This window comes from Ambystoma mexicanum, chromosome 6p, assembly GCF_040938575.1.
Source record: "Ambystoma mexicanum isolate Mex_15411 chromosome 6p, UKY_AmexF1_1, whole genome shotgun sequence".
Classification (NCBI taxonomy): Eukaryota; Metazoa; Chordata; class Amphibia; order Caudata; family Ambystomatidae; genus Ambystoma; species Ambystoma mexicanum.
In genome coordinates this window covers 1,459,249,468-1,459,271,170 of record NC_090935.1, presented here as the reverse complement: position 1 = coordinate 1,459,271,170, position 21,703 = coordinate 1,459,249,468, and the positions used below count along the sequence as shown (strand labels likewise).

At 47.7% G+C, this 21,703-nt stretch overlaps 1 protein-coding gene across 5 annotated transcripts in view; it reads right to left on the bottom strand.

Annotated features, from left to right (window-relative positions):
* LOC138510532 (zinc finger protein 398-like) overlaps positions 1-11,856 on the bottom strand; it is a 191,296-nt gene extending 179,440 nt beyond the window's left edge. For all 5 annotated transcript variants that reach the window (XM_069626256.1, XM_069626258.1, XM_069626259.1 and 2 more), the window contains exons 1-2: positions 11,554-11,856; positions 5,679-5,805 (exon numbers count right to left, since the gene is read on the bottom strand). In XM_069626256.1, the coding sequence (XP_069482357.1) occupies positions 5,679-5,805; positions 11,554-11,598 (172 nt within the window). In that variant the 5' untranslated portion in view covers positions 11,599-11,856. The remainder of the gene's footprint in view (positions 1-5,678; positions 5,806-11,553) is intronic.
* Between the last annotated feature and the right edge of the window lie 9,847 nt (positions 11,857-21,703).

The following is a 21,703-nucleotide window of genomic DNA, read 5'->3' as shown; positions in this document are numbered from 1 at the left end:
ACACACACTTTTGTGTGATAATTAAACAGGACATGTGCTTGGTGTAGGACCAAACCACAATTGCATATAGAAGGGGCTGTCTTCTGTCAGGACGAGTGGGTAGATGGACTAGTTGGGTGTAGAGCAGAATGGTTGGTGGGAATTTATTAAGAAGTGGATGTGCATATGAACAAGACTTGTTTAAGGATTTGGGGAAAGTAATGTCCATGTTCTGGCCAGGATCAATGAAAATAAGCAACTGATTAAGTTACAGGCCCTTACACAATATTCCTTGTGTTTCAGATTCAGAGGTAGCGTTAAACTGGTCATCAACAGGAAATGCGCAAGAACAATGGAGCTCTCGAGCCAGCATGTCGGAACAGCGACACTAATGGATTCCTACTGGGCATGCAGCACCCTGGCCTACACCCAGCTTCCACCCCGTTGGGCAGGCATTTGTTCCCTGGTTATACTGCATTCACCAGCACTGGTAGTTCTGCATTCAGATATTGCCATTTGCTGAACATTATGACGCTAAGGAACTGTACCATAAGTGGACTAGGCGGTCCCTGAACTTACAAAGGAGCAGGCGCAGCAACAACTACTTCTCGCAGGAATCCTCAGATAGACTGGTAGAAGTACCTGCAGAGTTTAGGTTGTTTTCAAAAGCTGCTTCGTTTTTTACATCACTGCTTACACCCGGCATCCATACTGCGGCCAATGCAACATTGTTGCAGACCACCCACTGGGAACTGTTGCCGCTAGCTAATGGAAAGGAGCGTGGTTTGAATGTGAGAAGGGCAGAACTCAGGGCAGTCCGGTTGACCACCTTGCAAAACTGATATGTGTTAGATTTTATCACAGTTATGGAAGTGGGTGTGCGTGCGAAGATTGGAAGCACTTGCTGTACCCTTGTGCCCTCAAACGATGCCAAAAATGGAAATTTGACTGAAGCTATTAATGCACTGCACACTGTGAGAAAACAGAAGGTGTCTCACCTGCTAGTCCGTGTGGCTCTCTCTCTCAAGTGGCCAGGGCATAGCCATTGCCTTTGGATCCAGACCCTGCATCACCTGGGTGAGGGGTCTTCGGGGCGTGAGAGTGTGACACTGGATGGTGAGACATGGTATCCCCCCACCCTGTAAAACCTTTACCCCATCCTACCAGTTAGGATAATTGGGAACTTTATCCCCTCCTTTCTCTTCACAAACACTTCCACACGGACAGCGCGCTCTCTGAGAAAACAGACTCACACCCGAGCAGTGTACCTGACATGTCCCACTACTATGGTCAGGCAATTAATGGTAATCACTCACACCTGACTTCCATTAAACTTCCCCACACAGATAAAAGGTAGAGCACTAGAGCACACTCTGAGTGAGGCAAAGCCCACAAAGGAACAGTACTTTTCCGATGGCAGCTGAACGAGGGAAGAAGGACGGCAAATCAAGAAAGGTACGCGAGGAGGGAGATACCCTTAACCTTTTAGGCAAGAAACTGTTACTTTCCAGAAGGCTGCCAATCAGAAAGCATAAGACCCGGAAACCAACCTACAGAATCCTGTATTGTGTGTCAGAGATACCCAGGGCCCTCTTGCACGGCTGGCCGAGTCGGGGAGGATCAGCAGTCGTTGTGGTACCGTCCTTGGCTTCAAGGCTGGGACACGAGTGGGAAGTTGATATATATAATGTACACTAAGCAATGTTTCTGTAATGCGTAAGATGTTCTTGAAAACCTTAAAAAACAAATTTAAAAAAAAAGATTACAGCAGCACCTGAGAGATCAACACAGCCAGTGAGTTGGGGAGACTGATACAAGACCGGTCTGTGTTGAAGTCAAGGTTGCAAGCGGCAACATTGTATAAAGAGCCCAAGAACAAAGAGTGAAATGAGTGTGATGAAAGACGTGAGGAAAGCTTAATTGGTGATGGATTTATGAACATTTATGGAAGAAAGGTACAATACCAGTGACAGAGTGGTCCGGCGCCGCATGAGTGCCCAATCGAAGGTCTCTGTAAAGGTATCCAGCCAAGAAGTGGCAGAAACGAAAGTAAGAACATTGTGTGAGGTGAATCGAAGTGGTCCTGCGACAGTTTAATCAAAACCCATCGCATTTGAAAGTCTTGGATTTTGATGGCAATAGAAAAACGTGGAAAGTGAGATTGCAGGGTCTGAGCCCAAACGAGGGAGATCCAGGGTCCGAGCCCAAATGAGGGAGACCAGCTGTGAACATTGTGGTAAAAAGGGATACAAGCCAGAAGGAGGGAGACCCCTGATGAATATTGGAAACGAGAACTTGTACATTTGAAAATCCTGATAAGAAAGCAACTTTGGTGCTTGTTTGTTACGACAGGCCCTCTGCAGTAAGAGACTGTTATTGGAAAGGAGGCTTTGGCAAAAGGCCCTGATATCTATGCTTTGAATTGTATCCTCGTTGCAGAGAAGGCAGAGTGTGTGTGAAGCTTTAACATGCCACTTTGCCCCGTGCTGAAAACGTGGGGAAGGGAAGCCAACTGCTCAACTTTCCTGACATATTATTTCTTTAACACTTTTCTTTTTGCCTACACTATTGTCCCAAACCATTTTGTATTTAGAAGTAAGGATTGGCAATAGGTTTATTAGTATAGGCCCATTTATTTTGACAGACTCGACTAGGACTGCGTTATTATTATTTGATGTTCGTAGCTTGCTCCCATCTTTAGATTTAGGTTTAAATAGGCGTTCAACCAACCCATTGAAGTTCAATAAACACCCTTGTAGTGTGATCACTTGTGTATGTCTTCACTGTTTGATACCATGCCTTCCTTACAACACACTCCACACTACAATGGAAAAAGGAAGTAGCAAGGTCGTCGAAGATAATTGATGCAACATAATTTTTTCTTAAATGCCCATTTGGTTGAGTATTACCGTAAAAGTGCTGGTTCCTGTCCTTGGAGTAGTGCTTGTTGGTCTTTGTGCATTTAAATTGATTTTGGGTTGTTGCAAGGGGGTGGGGCTAAGGGGACATGTAGGTGTCACTAGTTGTTTTTGGCATGACAGTGTATGTAGAGTAGATGTAGTTTTGCCACACTTCAGGGAGCTGTCAGGCATTATGCTGCACAGAAAAACACATGTGCAGCGAAACACCTTTAGTTATATTGCATTCTTTTTTATCATACATATATTATTAGATGAAGTTAAATAGTTTGGATTCATTTGGAATGTGTAAATTGAGTTTTAGTAAGTGTAGTTATTAGTTGTTGTATTGAGCAAGAGGTCTGCCATGTTGAAGTACACCATTGTTGCAGGCTGAAGATCTTGCCATCTTAGTGTGCTAGGCTGCATTTTGGAGCTATGGTCATTTAATTGAAAATTAATTTAGCAATTAGGCAGGAGGCTGTGAGCAGCCACGATCAGGATGGGAAGGGATGCCAAACAATGTTCAGCTAATTGTTGCAAGGGAGAAAGTTCCCATGAGCCCGAAATGGGGCTCGAGACAGCAGGTACCTTCCCAGACAACAGCCTAATTAATACATATTGGTTATGAAGAGCACAGTGAGATACACAAGAAAGCCCACATGGTAGCATGGCCAAATTGAAGAACTATTATGTGAGCACAGTGCCCATACTGAGAGCAGGACATTTGGTCCAGAGGTAAAAGTGCATGGTGAAATGGAGAAATTGAAGGAATTAATTCCCAACAGCGGGCCACCCACACGTTTTTTCATGCAGCTATTCATTGTGAGAATAGAACTAGAAGGTCAGATCCAGCGTTGGCAGCGTGTCTGGAGACGGGAGTTGCAGGTGCAAGGGGAGGAAGGCCGAAGGGCCAATCATGGGGAAGGGATTGTGGTTTTCCAGGGGATGCAACAAAGTTTTGACCACTGATTTGTACTCACAATATTATTGGTCCGTCTCGGTGGGATGCCATGGCCGTGCTGGTTCAGGTGTCATTGCCCAATTAGGACAGAGCTTTGTTATCAACTGTATTTCGAAAAGTGCCAACCAATGACAATACTGCACTTTTTGCTGACTGTTAGATTGTCATGATTGGGGTGTGGGGGGGATTTTAATTGTCACGCAAAAGTAATCCTCCAATAACGTATAGTGTGCTTTAGGGGTTCAATGATGAATGGCCAATGAACATTTTTATAGCTGTAATTAATGTGGCATTTGCAGAATATTGTAATTTTGCAAATTTCTGCCTCAAGTATTCCTTTACTCAAGGGTGAGGAAATACATGATGTTAAGACTGTCTAAAGAGATCATCCCTGGAGGATGTCCCGTGACTATAGGGTGATCATATCTATTCTCAAATGTGTACCTTTTGCAAGAAGGAAGGAAATACTTGCAGGTAAGAGTGTGTCAAAAGGTACTGTCATCAGCCCAGGAGGGCAGTCCTCAGCTAGAGGCTGAAAATATCTATGCCAATGGCATACCCCAATCAAGGGGAGATGACTTCATGAAGAAAGCTAGGCACTATATGCTGGGCACTGAAAGGTTTGATGGGAACCATATCCCGGGGATGGCAACATTAAGAAATGAACTCAGAATGGTGATCCTCCTCTAGAGGATGAAAATATATATGCCAAAGCCATACCCTAATGAAGGGGGGGGCTGATGAAGTCAAAAGTGAGCTGAGCGCTATATCCCTGCAAATGGGTATTAGAGTCGGGAGTGCTGAAAGTACCAGATGCCCCTCAGATAGGCCTTGCACAATTTTGTGTTAACTCAGCTTCATACCCTTAGCAATAGTTTTATTTTTTTCAGTAAATAATGATGGATGTCCCTGCATAATGTTTGGATCCTGGTCCACATTGAGTAATCTATCCTGACACTTTTAGATATCCGTCTGTGTTGTTAGTTGAAAGCTTGGGCTCCATAGGTTTTCGTCCCATTCATCCTGTTACTGCACCCATGCCAACATTATCCATTGCATTCGGGAGACACAAGTCGAGGCCTGGTTTTAACTTTGCACTCTGGGACTTGAGTCCTGGATTTCCCCCCAATATAAAATATAAACTCTGAACTACAAGTACCATAAAGAAAAGTTAGGACTGGACTAACATCGCCCAAATGGAAAGGATAATGTTGGCATGTATGTTACTGGTGCATACATAAAGGTGTTGACCTGCACTTGCGGCTCCTGGGTTTTCTATTGGCCCTTCTTCAAACAGCCAAACACCTGGCACTAAAACACCAAAAGGTCCATTGGGAGAAGCAATCCTAAACCACTGTAAAGTAGTCTTTAAGCCCCATCAAACTCTAACCGCTGCTAGCTGCCTGATATATAACATTTGTAACAACATTTCTGACAAATTAATTTGGGGAGAAACCCTAACGCCAATGTACAGTCATCTTCAAATCCTGTTGATCACAGAGTCATTTTGCTGGCCTAAGACGCTTGAAATGCAAGATTTGTCAAAACAATTTCCACTATATTGATATGGCCGAGATCTCCCAAACTTCCTTATATTCTCATCCTATCAAACTGTGAGCAGCGTTACAGGACCAATACAATTTGAAACGGAACATTTGACAGAAAACATTTCAGTGAGCGGAAAACTTCCCAAGACCTGCCTAAAAGGGTTACATGGATAAATGCACAAATGTCAACATTAGGTTTCGATTTAGAAAGGTTTTCAAGTGAGGTATGAAATATTGTAAAACTAGCAATTCACACATGCAAGATCCTTGAACAAGATAGATTGACCTCACCCAGAGAAATGACGGCTTGCTGAATTTCCTTCATCACATTCTCATAAAGCTCCTTCTGCCATTTGTGCAAAAGCTTCCACTCCTCTTCGGAAAAATAGGCAGCTACTTCACAAAACGAAACTGGTGCCTGAAATATCAATGTTTATATAATAGAAGTAGTAAGGTTATAAATAAAAGCATATTTGGAATAAATGCATACAAAGATAGTTGGAGGTTCTCATTTTCCAAAAATATATACTTGATATAAGTCATTTATAACGCGCCTGTACACAAGTGTTTCTAGGTGCTACAAGACATGGGAGGGAAGACATAGGGAGGACAAGACAAAGGATCTTACAAGGCCTTGTGTCATTCAGATCGTGCGAGAACGGGAAGTGCAAGGAGAAAGGGAGGGGGGTGCAAGGGAGAGGGGAAGGGAAAACAGGGCAGCAATGCTCTGAGTAAGTGCAGCCGGGGCAGCGCGGCTCTGGGTAGTGCAAGGAGAACAAGGGACTGTAGGGTTACTGTTACAGCCCCCAAGTGTGTGGTAGGCCTGGAGGCACTGCAAGGGTGACTGATCAAGAAAGAGTCTGGTACCCAGTGAAACTCTGAGGGTAGCCAAGCAACCAGTCGGTACAGCAGACAGGTAGGCCGGGTAGGTAGGTCTGCAGGGGAGGGAGAGAGAGAAAGCAGAGGAGAAGTGGAAGGTTTTGAGCTGCTTCCGGAACTTCAGGTGGTCCGGCTCAAGTTTGAGAGGAGCAGGAAGGCCATTCCAGAGGGGGGCACCTTCAGATGAGAGAGATCTACCCCCCGCTCTCTGCCTGGAGAAGCGTCTAACCCTAACAGAGTTGGAGGTAGCTGAGCGAAGGGTTTGATAAGGAAGGTTTTTTGGAAGAAAACGTTGGATTCGTGCGGGCCCTGCCCCAGAAAGCCTTGTGGACAATGCAAAGGGTCTTGAACTTGATCATTGCAGCCACCAGGAACCAGTGGAGTGATTTCAGGGCTGCAGAGATCCGGTCCCTGGGCTTGAGGCCAAGGATAAGTCTTGCAGTCCTGTTCTGGATTAGTTTCAGAGGGCGGAGAGTAGAGGAAGGCTGTTTGGGAAATAGGTTGTTGCAGTGGTCCAGCCTAGAGTGAACCAGTGCTCTGGAGACAGTGAGCTTCTGGGGGAAAGTGAGAAACGGAAGAGTCTCTCTGAGGAGGTGCAGCTGGTAGTGGTACTTCTTGGTGACGTCCAAGATGTGAGGAGAGAAAGAGAGAGTGAAGTCGAAGATGACACCAAGGTTTTTTGCCTCGCAGGAAGGCGAAGGAAGAGGTTCCAAGGTGGGCGACATAGTGAGAGAGGGAAAGCAGGGGCAGGGGTCCCATACTGGCATTAAGACAGAGATCATTGGAGGCGCACCAATCCTGAATCGTGGATAGACAGTCAGGAATGAGCGAGAGAGGAGAGGAGGCTGAGGGGAGCCTGAAGGAAAACTGAGTGTCATCTGCAATAAAACTGAAAGTTAGAGGAGAAGGTAGAGATCAGGTGGGCCAAAGGGGCCAAATAGAGGTTAAAAAACCAGGTTGAGAGGATAGAGCCCTGGGTAAGATCTTCAATACATCTTCATCACCTCCTTGTCCTGTCTTCCTCGCTGCAGAAGACCCTTGTTTAACAAGCTTTCTGCTCATTTTTTACCTCCGCCCTGCCCTTCGTGGGGTGGCACCATATAATCCCTGGCTCCTGAACATCGCAAGCCAAATCTTAGTTCATTTAGGATGCCCAGGTATGAGGGGCAGTAGGCGACTAGGAGGACTTGAGTAATATGATTACTGGTAAGTTACCAAGGCACGTTACCCCCTCAACCCAACTTCCTCATTCCAGTCAGATACAATTGAGGATGTAATAAGGAGGAAAGCTGAACTAAGACCAGTCACACACCAAAGCAATGCTGTGAAACACACGTTTATTTAAGGAAAATTGAACCCTTTCAAAGTTAAAGATACAGCAGCCCCCAGGATAGCGGTACAAAGGGACATCTCAAATGCATCGTTGATTTGCCATCTAAAATGACATGCGGTTGAAGGGGCAATGCAAGTAACTGCTCGACAAATTTGTTTTAAAGACACCCCTTTCAGTTCTGCCCAAGAAGCAGCCATAGCCCTAGCAAACCTACCCTGAACCATAGGGGGCAAAGGGACATTGTGAAGCTCGTAGGGCTTGGTGATACCCACAGATTATGGTAGCAGCCGAGGGCTTATCTCCTTTGTGGCCTGGTCCAAAGGATACTAACAAAGTGTTGCATGCACGAAAACTAGCAGACCGCTTGAGCTACATTTTAACTGCTTGCTCCACATCAAGAGGGTGAAGTGAGGTCCCATCAGAATCGAGGAAGGATGGAAAAAACTGTTCGAGAAGCATGAAACACAGAGTCAAGCTTGAACCAAAAAAGAACAAGGAAGCTTAAGAATCAATCTGCATTCCAATAACACAACATACGTCTCAGAACATGACCAGCCCCTTGGCTCCCTCAACTTGCAGGCTGATGTAATGGTCAAGAGGAACACAAACTTTAAAGTAATCAATTTGCGGAGAACCTACGTCAGGGGTTCAGAGTGGGACTGCTGAAACACCTCAACTACCATGGGATGATCCCATGGAGGAAGGCTTGGACGAGCAGGGGCGTAGTTCTTCAAAAAGGGCTGAGAAAGTATGGAGGCATTCGCTTCCTCGCGCCAATATTTCCGCACGATTCTCTATTAGCGGGAAGCTGGGCTCTTGAGGAGGACATGGCCAAGAACCAAGGAAAACCCATCCCGTAGGAAATCAAGAATTTTTAAAGGCTCACGAGAAATAGGAGAGATGTGACAATGCCCATGCCATTTGGAGAAAGAAATCCAATTCCTGTCGTTAACCTTAAGGGTATACGGTTTACAAGCCCCTGCAAAAGAACCTGCTAAGCTACCTCTGGAGAAATTCTCTTTTCAATCAACCCGTTCAGTTTCCAAAGGGACAGCTGCAAACTTTGGAAAGCCGCCCCATTAAGGCTAGTCAATCTCAGTAAAGTTGGAACTATTGGGAGGACCCAAAAGGGCAGTGCTGGTGCCTAAAGGGTCTTGTGTTGTGTCAGCCCATTTCTCATTGGTTGAAAGCAACAAAGGTACACAGAGCGTAAGCTTAGTTGCTTAGAAACCTGGAATTCTCCTGCCTCAGGCAGCGTGGAGAAAGATAAATTGCACTGTGTGCTCAGCTGCCGATTTGCTGAGTGGACCTGATGCCTACTTAAGCAGACTTGGGATATTCCAGGTTTCCTGACAGACACAAAAAGCACAAATGTAATTGCAGCCATGCATCTACTCCTGTCCCTACACCAGTGTCCAGGGCGGCCTCCTTGTCATCCGCTACCACAGTAGGTGCCAGGTGTCAGTTCTGGCTGTGTTTCCAGAAGGTAGACGCAGCTCAGAAGGCATCCTTGTTAAGACACCCTTTCTTGGGGCAGTAGTTGTTTTGGCCTAAACTTGGAGAAACTGTGAAACAAGCGCAGAATAGAGAAGAATCAGATTATAATACCTGAATCCTCTTCTCCTCCTAGACCTCAGAAGGAGAGGGGCTGCCAATCTGCAAACTACTATTATCCTGAGCATCCCCAAACCATGGCCTTCTTCCTGACTGTAGAGTAGTTCCCTCCTGCCACCAGATCCAGATTGGAAGTAGGCTGCAGGAATTCCTCGACCGGTCGAGGTCCTCCATTTCTGACCTGTGGGCTCTGTGCATTGTGAAACAAGGATACACCATTGAATTGTTTGAGAAACCACCAACTTAAAGCAGTGTCTTTGACCAGGGGAGTGGACAACCTACTAAAGAAGGGTGCAATAATGAGAGTTCCCCCATTCACAAATGGAACATCAAGTACTATTCAATGTTGTTCCTGCTACCATAGCCTTCTAGGGAACTCCGGCCTATCCTGGATTCAAAAGATTTGAACAGTTACATCCAGCAGACCACCTTTATGATGGAATCAGTGCAGTCCATCTGCCAAGTTTTAAACCAGGGGAGTTTATTGTCGCCATCAATTTGTGATGCCTACTTTCACATCTCTATACTTGCACACCAGCGGTTTCTCCGGTTTTGTGCGGTCAGCGACCATTTTCAGTTTGTCACTTTCCCTTTCAGAATGAACATGGCACCCAATGTCTTCACAAAACCACTTGCTCCAATGGTGGAGCTGCTACACAAGAAGGGGATTGTGGTCCTTCCATATTTTAACGATTGGCAAACTAATCCTCCCTCAACATTCCAGGCAGCAGCAGATGCAAGGACTAAGTGTTCCATTTTGGAAGCCTATGGTTGGATGATCAACTTCGAAAAATCATGGGTCAATCCTTCACAATGACTCAAGTCTCAGTGTCTACGCAATACAACATCATCCAGAAAAAGGTTTTCTTCTCGTCAAGATGAGAGGGTACAGAATCTACTCTTTTCTCCACACCTTGTCCGACCACTTGTCAGTGGTTTCAGGTCATGGGAGAAGTTGCAGCAGGTGTAAATGGTGCCTTGGGCCAGGATCCAACTCAAGCCCATTGTTTGCCATCTTCTGCAGAACTGGAACTCCTACTGGTTACGGCAGAGGTAGGGGTGTTTGGGTATGAGACCCTGTTATGTATGTCGGAAGTTGTGCAGTCCTTGCAGAGGTGACTGACAGAGGAAAGTGTCCACAGTGTTCTCATCTTATCCCTGGACCCAGTGACCATAACATCTGCTGTAGTGGGGGTGCTGCCCTGCCTACAAGACCCCGCAGGTTCATGGTCACTGGCGGAGGCCTCCAACTCATCCACATGGAGGGAGCTATTGGCAATAGGACGCAGTTGATTGAAAAGAGAATTTCTTTGGAGGTAGCAGGTCTCTTGCAGAGGCTTGTAAGCCATCTTACCGTAAGGTTCATGACAGGCATTTGATCTCTTTCTCCAAATGGCGTGGGCATTGTCCCTTCTCTGCTCCTTTTTTTTGTGACCCTTTAAAAATTCTGATTTCCTGCAAAAAGGGCTTTCCTTGGTTCTTGGTTGTATCCTTCTTGAGGGCCCAGCTTGCCGCTATTAGAGAATCCTGGAGAGGTTTTGGTCAGAGGAAGCCTACGCCTCCAGACTGTTTCAGTGCTTATTGAAGGACTGTCGCCCTGCCGACCGCGCCGATGCTCGTCCAAGCCTTCTTCCGTGGTATCGTCCTATGGTAGTTTAAGTGTTTGAGCAGTCCCACTTAGAACCTCTGAAGCAGGTTCTTCTCAGTTTGCATACTTTAAAGCTTGTGTTCCCCTTGGCCATTATGTCAGCCCGCAAGTTGAGGGAGCTAGGGGGCTTGTCATTTTCTGAGACGCATGTTGAGTTCTTGGAATGCAGGTTGGTTGATCCTTAAGCATCTGCCCTCTTTTTGGTTCAAGGTTGATTCTGTTTCATGATTCTCCAAACTGTTTATTCCTTCCTTCCCCGATTTTGATGGAACCTTGCTTCACCCTATTGATGTGGGGGGGTGGGGGGGCAGTCAAAATATAGCATGAAAGGTCTGCTAGTTGAGCTTCAGGGTGCCCCTTTGCCCCCGAGGGTCCAAGTTAGGTCTGCTTCTTGGGCAGAATTGAAAGGGGCGTCTTTAAAAGAAATTTGTCGAGCAACTACTTGGGTTGTCCCTTCAACCGTATCTCATTTTAGATTGTAAATCAACATGCATCTGAGATGTCCCTTTGTACCGCTATCCTGGGGGTTGCTGAATCTTAAACTTTAAATAAAAGTGAGTTCCACAGCATTGCTTTGGTGTGTGCATGGTCTTAGGTCCGTTTTTATGTTGGTTACATCCTCAATTGTAGTTCCTCATGTACAGAAGAGACTTAAAAGTCCAACAATGCTTTAAAAAAACAGAGTTACTCACCTCATCTGAATGGCGATGGGACACTTCTTTCCTGATTTTTTTCATTGTAGTTTTGCACGAAGAAAGTTTGGAAAGGGGGGGGCACGAGAGAAATGGAGGAAGAAACCAGAAAAACGACGTTTCCGTCTTTGCTACGAGCTGCTTAATGGACAGGAAGCGGCCTTCCTTCAGATGAATAGTGCGCTTCAGTAAGACGCTAACGTCCACACCCGGCGCTCCGTTTATTTTAAGATAAAATAGGAAGTAACCCTAAATCATGGAGCAACTGGGTGAGTGATGCAGGGAAGGTTCTGAACGCTCAGTCTGGGGCACGGTGCGCATGGGCCAAGTTAAGACACTACCTCGCGGAAACATGCTCAGTATAAGAGTCAGCTGCTCTAGCCTTATAACTCTGCTGCTCCCTAGAAAGACGCTGCTCTTAGTCTATGCACACACGCTATGGTCGAACTGTCTCTCTTGCTAAACGGGCACCCAAGTTCAGGCACACGGGCCATACCTCTCAAACATGTGTGTCCCAGGGCTGGTGAAACTCGCGCTTTTGGTTTTGGGAGGGTGAGACGGGAGTCATGGGACCAGAGGGAAACAGGTGGAAAAAAAGCGGTTTTGTTTGTGTGTTTATGCAAGGATTGTTATTGTAGGCGTGGATGGGGCCTCAGGGACTGCGTTACCCAGCCCGGGCACGGTCCTGTTGAAAGGGACCCGAAGCTGAGGCCGTCTGTCTACTACGCAGCGCCACTACTATTGCACTGCTGGACAGTGTTGGCAACTCCTCATTAATGAAAGCAGCTATTGGCTGCCCTGTAAATCGGCAGAAGTAGCTAAATGACATTTCCAAATTTGTATATAATTGCCTAATCTCTTGCTCCCAGCGTTTTATCGCTATTACTGTGGCCCCTCCCCTTTTAATTATTTCGTTTCGGTCCATCCCCTTAACCACACCACTGTGTCTTCTTCTCTGCCTCCAAGCTACTTGCTGCCTTCGTGAATTAACACCTTAACTCCTCAAAGATTAGCTGCCTACATTGTTATTAACACTTAACACCTCCCTTTACAGTTAACACTGGCGAATGACAACACTTTTTTCTAATGGTTTGGAAACTTGCATAAATGATGCAAGTCTCCAAACCAATAGAAAAAAGTAGCTAGATTTCTCCTTTGGCGCCTTTTTAGTGGAAAGTCGCAAGGGGGCCAGCGAGAAAGTCACCAAGTTGGTAACACTGCTGCTGGAAGAATGATACAACAGGCAGGAGTCAGTTGGTATCAACTGATGAGCCGGAAACTGCTCATCCCTTTTATTGCTATGGTCGCATGGTCCTTGAAATGTAACATGAGCAGGAGCCCTTCACAGGGGCTTCTTGTCCTTAAAGTGGCACAACACCAGTGTAGAGATATCGCGAGAGTCTCCTACTCTCGCGAGATCTCGCGTAGGTGGCTAGGACCGCCCCCGTGCGCTTCGCGCGCATTACGGGAGCACCAAAGGACGCGGCAAGACGCGTCCTGCCGGCTCCTCCGAGATTAGGGCCTGGGGCAATTACTAATGTTGGACATTCCTGTCTCTTAGCCCTGGAACTGTTATTAGGCAACCCTGCCTAGCCCTCAGGCCTTGCACTACTTATATGTTGATGGCAGTTTGTTAATTGTTGAATAAAAGCCATCCAGCCTGCCACCACGCCTCCTGTCATCTGTGCAAGATTATACAACATAATTTGGCGACGAGGATCACCACTACAACCCACGTGGGAACATGCAAGGAGCGACGCCGCCACCCCCCTTCCTGCAAACGCCAGGTAAACCGGCAATTCCGTGGCCGCAATGGCAACCCCTGTTCACGACGTATGTAGAGGCACTAGGAGGGGCAGGATTTTCAGCGGCACGGCGTAGGGCTATGTTACTTAATGCCCTGGGAGTGGAAGGACAGCGGGTGTTTGAGAGTCTTACCCCGATCCCGGAGGCTGGCGACAACGATGACGTCTTTAAGGAGGCAGTTAGGAGAATAGTGAAGAGATTTGCCAGAACACAGTGTTGCTTAGAATACGCTTTTACACTCGCAGACAAGAAATATCCGAACCGGTCGACGATTACGTCACCAAGCTGCGAGAACTGGCAGCGCTATGCAGTTTCGGCAACAATGCTGAGAGCCTCATCTGCGACATGTTGACAGTCCACACCAACAGCAGAAAAGTTCAAGATAAATTCATCATGGAGAAAGAATTACAACTGGAGAAGGCGATCGAAATTGCCAGGGCGGTTGAAGAAACCGCGGGAAGACGAAAAGAACTCACGGGAACCCAGGGTTCTGCTGAAATCCAGGCTGTCACATTTCACTCAAAGAAAGAAAGACATACACCGGACACAAGAGAGGGGAGAGGAGGTAAGAAAGAACCTCTGAAATGCCACAGGTGCACCAGCACGAAACACCTGGCATTCGATAGGGAGTGCCCAGCTAGAGATAAGGAGTGCTCAATCTGCAAACGCATTGGCCATTTTTCGTTGGTGTGTCGGTGGAGAAACAAGAAGGTCACCACTGTAAACACCGATCACACCAGGGAGCAAGAATCGTCCTCAGAAGATGAGGGGAGACCCACAGTCATCATGGTAAACAGCACAAGGGCAAGAAGAGAAAAGCCCCATTGCACAATCAAAATTGACGGTTGCGAAACAAGAGTTATGGCGGACTCTGGATCGGATCTCACCATAATACCTCTACGAACATACAAGGAAATGGTCGGGAAAGAAAAGGTCCAAGTTCTCACCACACGCCATAAACCCACAGTATTTAGAGGGGCGTCAGTTGAACTGCCGGGATATATCAAAGGGAAGGTGGAGTTAAAAGGAAGAGAAACCACCACCAGAGTTTATTTCAGCCACGAAGGCCCAGCAGTACTGGGATGGGACGACCAAGACAAGCTCAAAATCAAATTGGACCCCAGCACAGAAGACCAGGTACTGTCTGTCTGCGCGAGGGATGGGCCCATAGTCAAGAGTGACTACCCAAAACTTTTCTCGGAGGAGCCTGGTCACATAAAGGGCTTTGTCCATAGAATAATGCTGAAAAAAAATGCCGTCCCGGTCAAACATCGTGTGCGGCCAGTGCCAGCAACCGCAAGAGACACTCTCAGGGATCAGTTGGACAAAATGAGAGCGGAGGGAGTCATTGAAGAAGTGGAAGCGTCAGAATGGCTGAGCCCAGTAGTGCTGATAAAGAAACCGCACTCGCAAGAGTTAAGGGTGTGTATAGACCTTTGCAGCTTAAACTTAGAAGTCATCACCGACAACTACCCGCTACCGAGCATAAATGAACTCATTTTGTTGATGAAGGAAGCCAAGATTTTCTCAAAACTGGATATGAGAAACGCATACCACCAAATACAATTGCATGAAGAGTCAAAACCCCTCACAGCGTTCATCACACCATTTGGCACCTATCAGTTCACCAAGATGCCATTCGGGTTATCGTCAGCAGCATCAGCGTTTCAACGCATGATGGATGTGTTGTTACGAAAGGTCTAAAATGTCGCATATTTCCAGGACGATATCCTTGTGTATGCAGGGGATGAACAAACGCATGACGCCACATTGAAAACGGTCCTGACCAAGTTGCAGGATGCAGGGGTGAGACTACGCCATGAAAAATGTGCATTTAAAGTGAAAGAGGTCGAATACTTGGGGTACAAAATCTCTGAAAAAGGGATAAGTCCGAAACAAAATCTGATGCATGCAATCATAGAAGCACCAGAACCGACCAGCAAAGATGAAGTAAGATCATTTTTGGGACTGGCAGAGTATTACGCTAAATTAATTCCCTTGTTCTCTGAAACCTCTGCACCACTCCGTGACATACTCAAAAAGGGTTCGGTATTCTCGTGGCAAGAACCCCAGAGGAAGGCGGTTGAAAGTATAAAACGGCACATCATGGAAGCGCCGTGTTTACAGCCATTTAACCCGGAGTGGGATACAGTCATCACCACGGATGCCAGTGCATACGGACTAGGAGCAGTTCTTACGCAGAAGAAGGGGGACACGGAGCATGTGGTAGCCTTTGCCTCGAAGGCCTTGTCCTCGGCGGAACAAAATTACTCCACCATAGAAAAGGAAATGTTGGCGTGCGCATGGGCAGTAGAACATTTTAGAACATATGTGTGGGGCACGAAATTCAAGTTGGTGACGGACCACAAACCCCTCATCCACATGCTCAGCCCAGGAGGTACCAAAGTGTCCACACCCAGATTGGCACGCATTGCAGCAAAACTGCAGGAGTACACGTTTGAAGTGCAGCACATATCGGGGTGGAAGAATTCGCAGGCTGACTGCATGTCTAGATTGCCCGAAGGTAAAGACAAGGCCACCACGTTTCTAAGAGGAGAATGCATAGTAGCATCGATCACTGACATAAAAGCACCTGAGTATATGGAACTCAGCGAGAAACATTGGCTGGAAGACGACAAGAAAGACCCGGCCATGGCGAAAATCCGTCAGTGGATCAAGGAAGGGTGGCCAGGGGAAAAAATGGTGCCGGAAGGTATGAGACCCTATTGGAAGGTGGCCGAAGAGATATCGGAAACGGACGGAATTATAATGAAGACGGACCAGATAATCCCACCTATAGGCATGAGGAGCACCATCCTATGCAGAGCCCACGCTGGTCACCTGGGAAACACGATGACCCGACGCAGAGTCCGGGAGGCATACTGGTGGCCGTCCATGGACCAAGAGATTCGCACCATGATAGAGCGTTGTCATGAGTGCCTCAATAGTGACAAAAGACTGAAACTCAGACAGGCACCCCTAATTCCCACAGAAATACCAGAAGCGGTGTGGTCAAAAGTGGGCATAGACTTTATAGGACCTCTGGAAGCGATGGCACCAGAACATCGGTACGGCATAGTGCTGGTTGATTACCTATCCAAGTGGGTCGAGGCAGAGTTCGTCCCGAACATTACCACAGCGACGGTAATTGAAGTCCTCACAGAAATTTTTCAAAGAGAAGGCCTCCCCAAGGAAGTGGTAACAGACAATGGGGTGCAACTGATCTCACGGGACATGGAACAATTCCTAAGAAAGAACAATATAGGCCAAAGGAAGGCGGCCTTGTACCACCCCCAAGCAAATGGGCTTGTTGAAAGGGCCAACAGGTTCATTAAGGGAGCCATACAACTAGCCACGGTTTCGGGGATGGATCCCCTAAAAACTACCAAGGAGGCCATAGCGGCCCACAGACTCACCCCTAACGGAATAACGCAAATATCTCCGTTTCGGATGTTGAGAGGGAGGAGTGCAGCCCCCACGCTCATACCACCATGGTTATCCAAAGTGAGAGAAGATGAAGCAGTGGACATGTCAGAAGTGGTGTGGAGAATTGAAAACAGCAAGGCACGCATGAAAACATGGAGTGACCAAAGAAGAAGAACCCGGCAAGCGTCAGACATTGGAGGGGGAGATTGGGTTAAAATAAGACTACCAAAAAAGGACCAAATCACGGGCTCTCGGTTCAGCAGACCCACCAAAGTGGTCCACAGGGGAACCAATCATGTCCGCACAGAGGACGGGCGCACATGGAATCTGGAAAGAGTAGCCCTATATCAGAAGAGACAAGAAAGAGCAAGAACCCCGGAGAAAACATCTGCCGAAGAAGGAATAGACAACGAGCGAAGGGAACCATGGGAGCCCGAGAGAGACGACAAAGAAAGGGAAGAAACAGAGATGGAACCGGGATCACCCTTGCCAGAACCCGAACAGGAGCAGCAGGAAGATCGCACCGGGAAGGGCGACCGGCCGAGAAGAGAGCACAGAAGACCGGTGAGATACACTGACTATGTTATGCAATGAACCTCTTCTTTCGTTATCAAAGGGAGGTGTGTAGAGATATCGCGAGAGTCTCCTACTCTCGCGAGATCTCGCGTAGGTGGCTAGGACCGCCCCCGTGCGCTTCGCGCGCATTACGGGCGCACCAGAGGACGCGGCAAGACGCATCCTGCCGGCTCCTCCGAGATTAGGGCCTGGGGCAATTACTAATGTTGGACATTCCTGTCTCTTAGCCCTGGAACTGTTATTAGGCAACCCTGCCTAGCCCTCAGGCCTTGCACTATGTTGATGGCAGTTTGTTAATTGTTGAATAAAAGCCATCCAGCCTGCCACCACGCCTCCTGTCATCTGTGCAAGATTATACAACAACCAGACTCCTCCTTTTCACAAACAAATGAAACACTGACACACTGACAAGTATCAGTGAACACAAAATACAGTAACAGTCACAAACAGCAATACTTGAAGTTGGGAGGGCAAGCAATAACCGCATACACTTAGATTCAGACAGTTACAAACAGAAAACATGCACTGGGCATTATGTACATATTGAGGGCAAACGTCAGGGTTGGTGGACTGCTGGTGGCATGTTGGTAGTTCTACCACATATTAAGATATCCTTTATTAACCTGGGGTGAGTGGAACTTCAACCTTTGAATGACACCATTGTCAGCTACTGGCACCATATAGAGCAGGCCGAAAAAAAGGAGCACTGGGACCACTTTGAGCATAAACCTGACATGCAGGCACAGAGCATCACAATGCATGTTACGGGGTCCAGTTTAAGCAATATCAGAGCTGCAGGAGGACCAGTTCATAGTTGCACAAGCATCAGTTCAAGACAGTCAAACCCACAGTTCAAGGGCAGGGAAAGCCACACCTCGGGGCACCAGGGGCCACATCGGCCTAGTCCATAGATAGCTGGGCAGGCAGCAGCACAGTACTGGTGGCAGGCCACTCATCTCGGCAGAGGGCGCACAAGCACTCATGGTGAGCTGCAACTCTTATGGTTTGGATCAATCCTTCTGTGTTGGGCCTGTCAGTTCATTCATCCTCTTTTGACACCCACGTTCCAGGACATACCACTTGAAACACCCCACGGAGCATTTTGATTTCTGGCAGTTGCTTCTGCTTGGCCCGGGCACATATGGAAAATGATGCATGGCAGGATGCAAGCAAAGACCCCTCAGTCACTCCCATGGGTGCGTGCTTCTGCTCCACTCACATTTTCCTTTTTTCCAACTCTGCCCCAGTCCAGAGCTTTAGAAGGGGCAGTGCGGCAGTAACATGAGCTATGCCACTTGTTTTGGAGCCCAATGGCGCATATCTCAATTTTTTTCCCATGCTCCGACGTGGAGCCCTTCATTATCCTCCGCCGGAGGCCCAGGACTTTTCCTTCTTCACTCTGACACAGGGCACTGCATGTTCTTCCTCCGTTTCACCCACCTCACAGCCGATGGGTCTGGGATCTCACTGGGGGCCATTTCTGTATTTTGCTCCTTGCGCCGACAAGGATCGCTTTATTTTATTTCACCACCGGGCGGCCTGGGAAATGCAGGTAGAAGCACCCACAAGCCATGGGCCTCTATTTTCAAAACACTGATGCCCAGCACACAAATGCAGCACCGCCGGAGGCCCGGGATCTCCCCACTTTACAAACTCCATTTCCGGAGCCATTCATGTTTCACTCACCGCCAGCTGGTCCTGGTATTCTTCAGGGGGCCACTTCATTTTTGCTTCGCTCAATCTTCATCAGAGTTCTGATGATGGATTTAATCACACATTGCCCCTTCCACTTGTGGGAGATATTCTTTTAATAAGTGGGCCGCCGCTATATCAATTCGGCAGCAGACAAATTGAGGCTAACCCATCAATCCACAATTCTTGGCAGATTGGGCACAGCAGGCGGTATGTCTCCTAGGCAACACCAACTGTCTGATCACTGCAGAATTCAGGCAGTCAAAATTTGTGAAAATTGACCCCAAACCCTTGGAACTGGCACCCTCGAAGGCTGCAACGGTGGCGAAAGGGCTACTTTTTGGCAAGCCTTTCATCAAAGATGGATCCAGATTTTTTTTAGGACCTTTGCTGCTCTGGACACATCCCAGACATCCTTGAAGAGAGTCTTCGCGCCCCAGGTTTACGCCAGGGCTGGCATAGGCATGGGGCGCTCAGCCAGCCTCAGAGACAGTCGAAGGTCCTACAGAGGAAACAGCCGGTGACAAAGAGGACAGCAGGCCCAACCCCTTCTTCTATGCCCGCGGACAGCGCAGAGGCCAAGGCTGGCACAGAGGCAGCAGGACGCAAGACACAAGTGAGAGTACAGTCACACACGCCCAGCGGAGCAGCAGACAACACAGTCTTAGCGATTGGTGGCAGACTAGCGGTGCATGCGCACGCTTGGCAAGAGCTTACTGCAGGTTCATGGGTCTTAGAAACCATGCAGGGGTTCTGTCTCAAATTCTTTCAAGAGCCAATTATAACGAGGCTGCCTCTCCAATGAGCACTGTCAGAGTTAGATCTAGCCCTCTTGGACAAAGAAATAGGAGAGTGAAGAGAGGGTTCCTGGAATGACCCTCATGTCCCCCATGCGTATGTCAGCCCGAAGGATGAGAAACGAGAGATGGCAGTCGCTATTTGGCCAACCCCCAGGTGGCTCCAGCCAATCAGGGTGCACACATCCTTGAGTAGTGTGTAATGGGGCAAGGGCCAATGGTAGTCCTGCGACCCTGCAACAATGTAATAGATAGTTTGTGGGGAAGTCTTGGGCAGAACCACCTGCCATGGAAGGACCAATTAGACCACTCACATAGGGGATACCTATAGGGGTTACTACCTGAGCTACCCAATAGAGCAAGCTCTTAGGTTTTTGGGGATGGGTTGGAGTTTGTGGCATCATTGCTGTATAAAATCCTGTGACATGGGCTCAGGAGCTGTGATTGGTGGAGATTTTTGTGTTTCCTGTATGATCCCTGTCTGTTTGGAAAATAAAAGACAATTCTGATTTGCCCGATGGCTGAGTCCTCCGTCAATGCCAGGGGAGGGTTCACTGGGCCCTGGGTACTCTGCTAAGCAGTGATTTGTGATGCGAACCCCTGGTCCGCTGGACTGCCCTACAAAGTGGTAGCAGAGGAGGGTCGCTGGGTTCGATCGGCACAGAGTAGTCTCTTCCGTCTCAATGCCTGGAGGGCTGTGAGATGACCCACGGAAAACGAGGACCATACAAAAAGTGCACCCTGTGAAGAGACCGTCAAGAGCCTCCTTTGAAAAAATCCTGCCCACGGTTCGTGGGACACCCAACAGACCAGAAGGGTGGAGTGTCAGATTTGGGGAGAGCTGGTATTCGAGAAGACTTGTTCTGTCCCAACCTGGCAGAATATGTGGCAGCGTTTATGATTAACTGCCTTGTATGCAAGCAATTTACAGCAGGCCATACACTAAGAGTCATGAGAGGAGCACTACCTCACCCATTGGGTCCATTCAGACTCCTCCATGTCGATTTTGTGGACATGCTGCATGTATACCAGGGCTACCGCTACATGATAGTGGTTGTGTGCCCATTTTCCCGATGGATCGAAGCCGACCCCTGCTCCCATCCTGATGCAATTAGAGCAGCAAAATTCCTGGTTCGGGAAACTTTCCCAGAATGGGGCGTATGTGAGGTCCTGTGGTCTGACAACGGCCCTCACTTCGCCAATGAGATGTTTCATCACATCACAACCTTGCTAGGCATACAACACAAATTCTCTTGTGCATATCACCTGCAAGCAAGCAGGATGTGTGAGCGTCTCTACGGGCTGCTCAAACAGAATATATCTAAGATAAAGAAAACATTGAATAAAAGCGGGCTCCACTGTTTAGCATTGGCTTTATTCGCATTGCGCAACAAACCAAGGTTCAACCACCATTTAACCCCACATGAGGTGGTAACCGGGCGGCGCATGCAACTTCTCTTGGCTCCTCCCACTAGGGCATTATTGGATGCTGAAAACATTTCTGATGTATTGGGACAAGAAATGTATGAGTACACTGCTTCCTTGATGGCTAGTGCCTCTTTTATTCCTCGCCAACTGCAGGGACAATGGCAGAGGCCCAAAGGACAAGAAGAAGGTAACAATACAGAAACAAACGAGGAGCGACTAAAGTCTCCACAATTCTATCCCGAGGATACAGTCCTTTTGCAGGATTTTACCCTAACATGGTTTAAGCCCAGATTTACAGGCCCCCACACTACTGAAGACATAACAGATCGAGCAGTGAAGCTCCAAGGCAGAAAAGCGTGGAATTTCATCAGTGACGTCAAGCCCTGTCGAATACTGGCCTCTCCTAGCAACAACAGCAAAAGGGC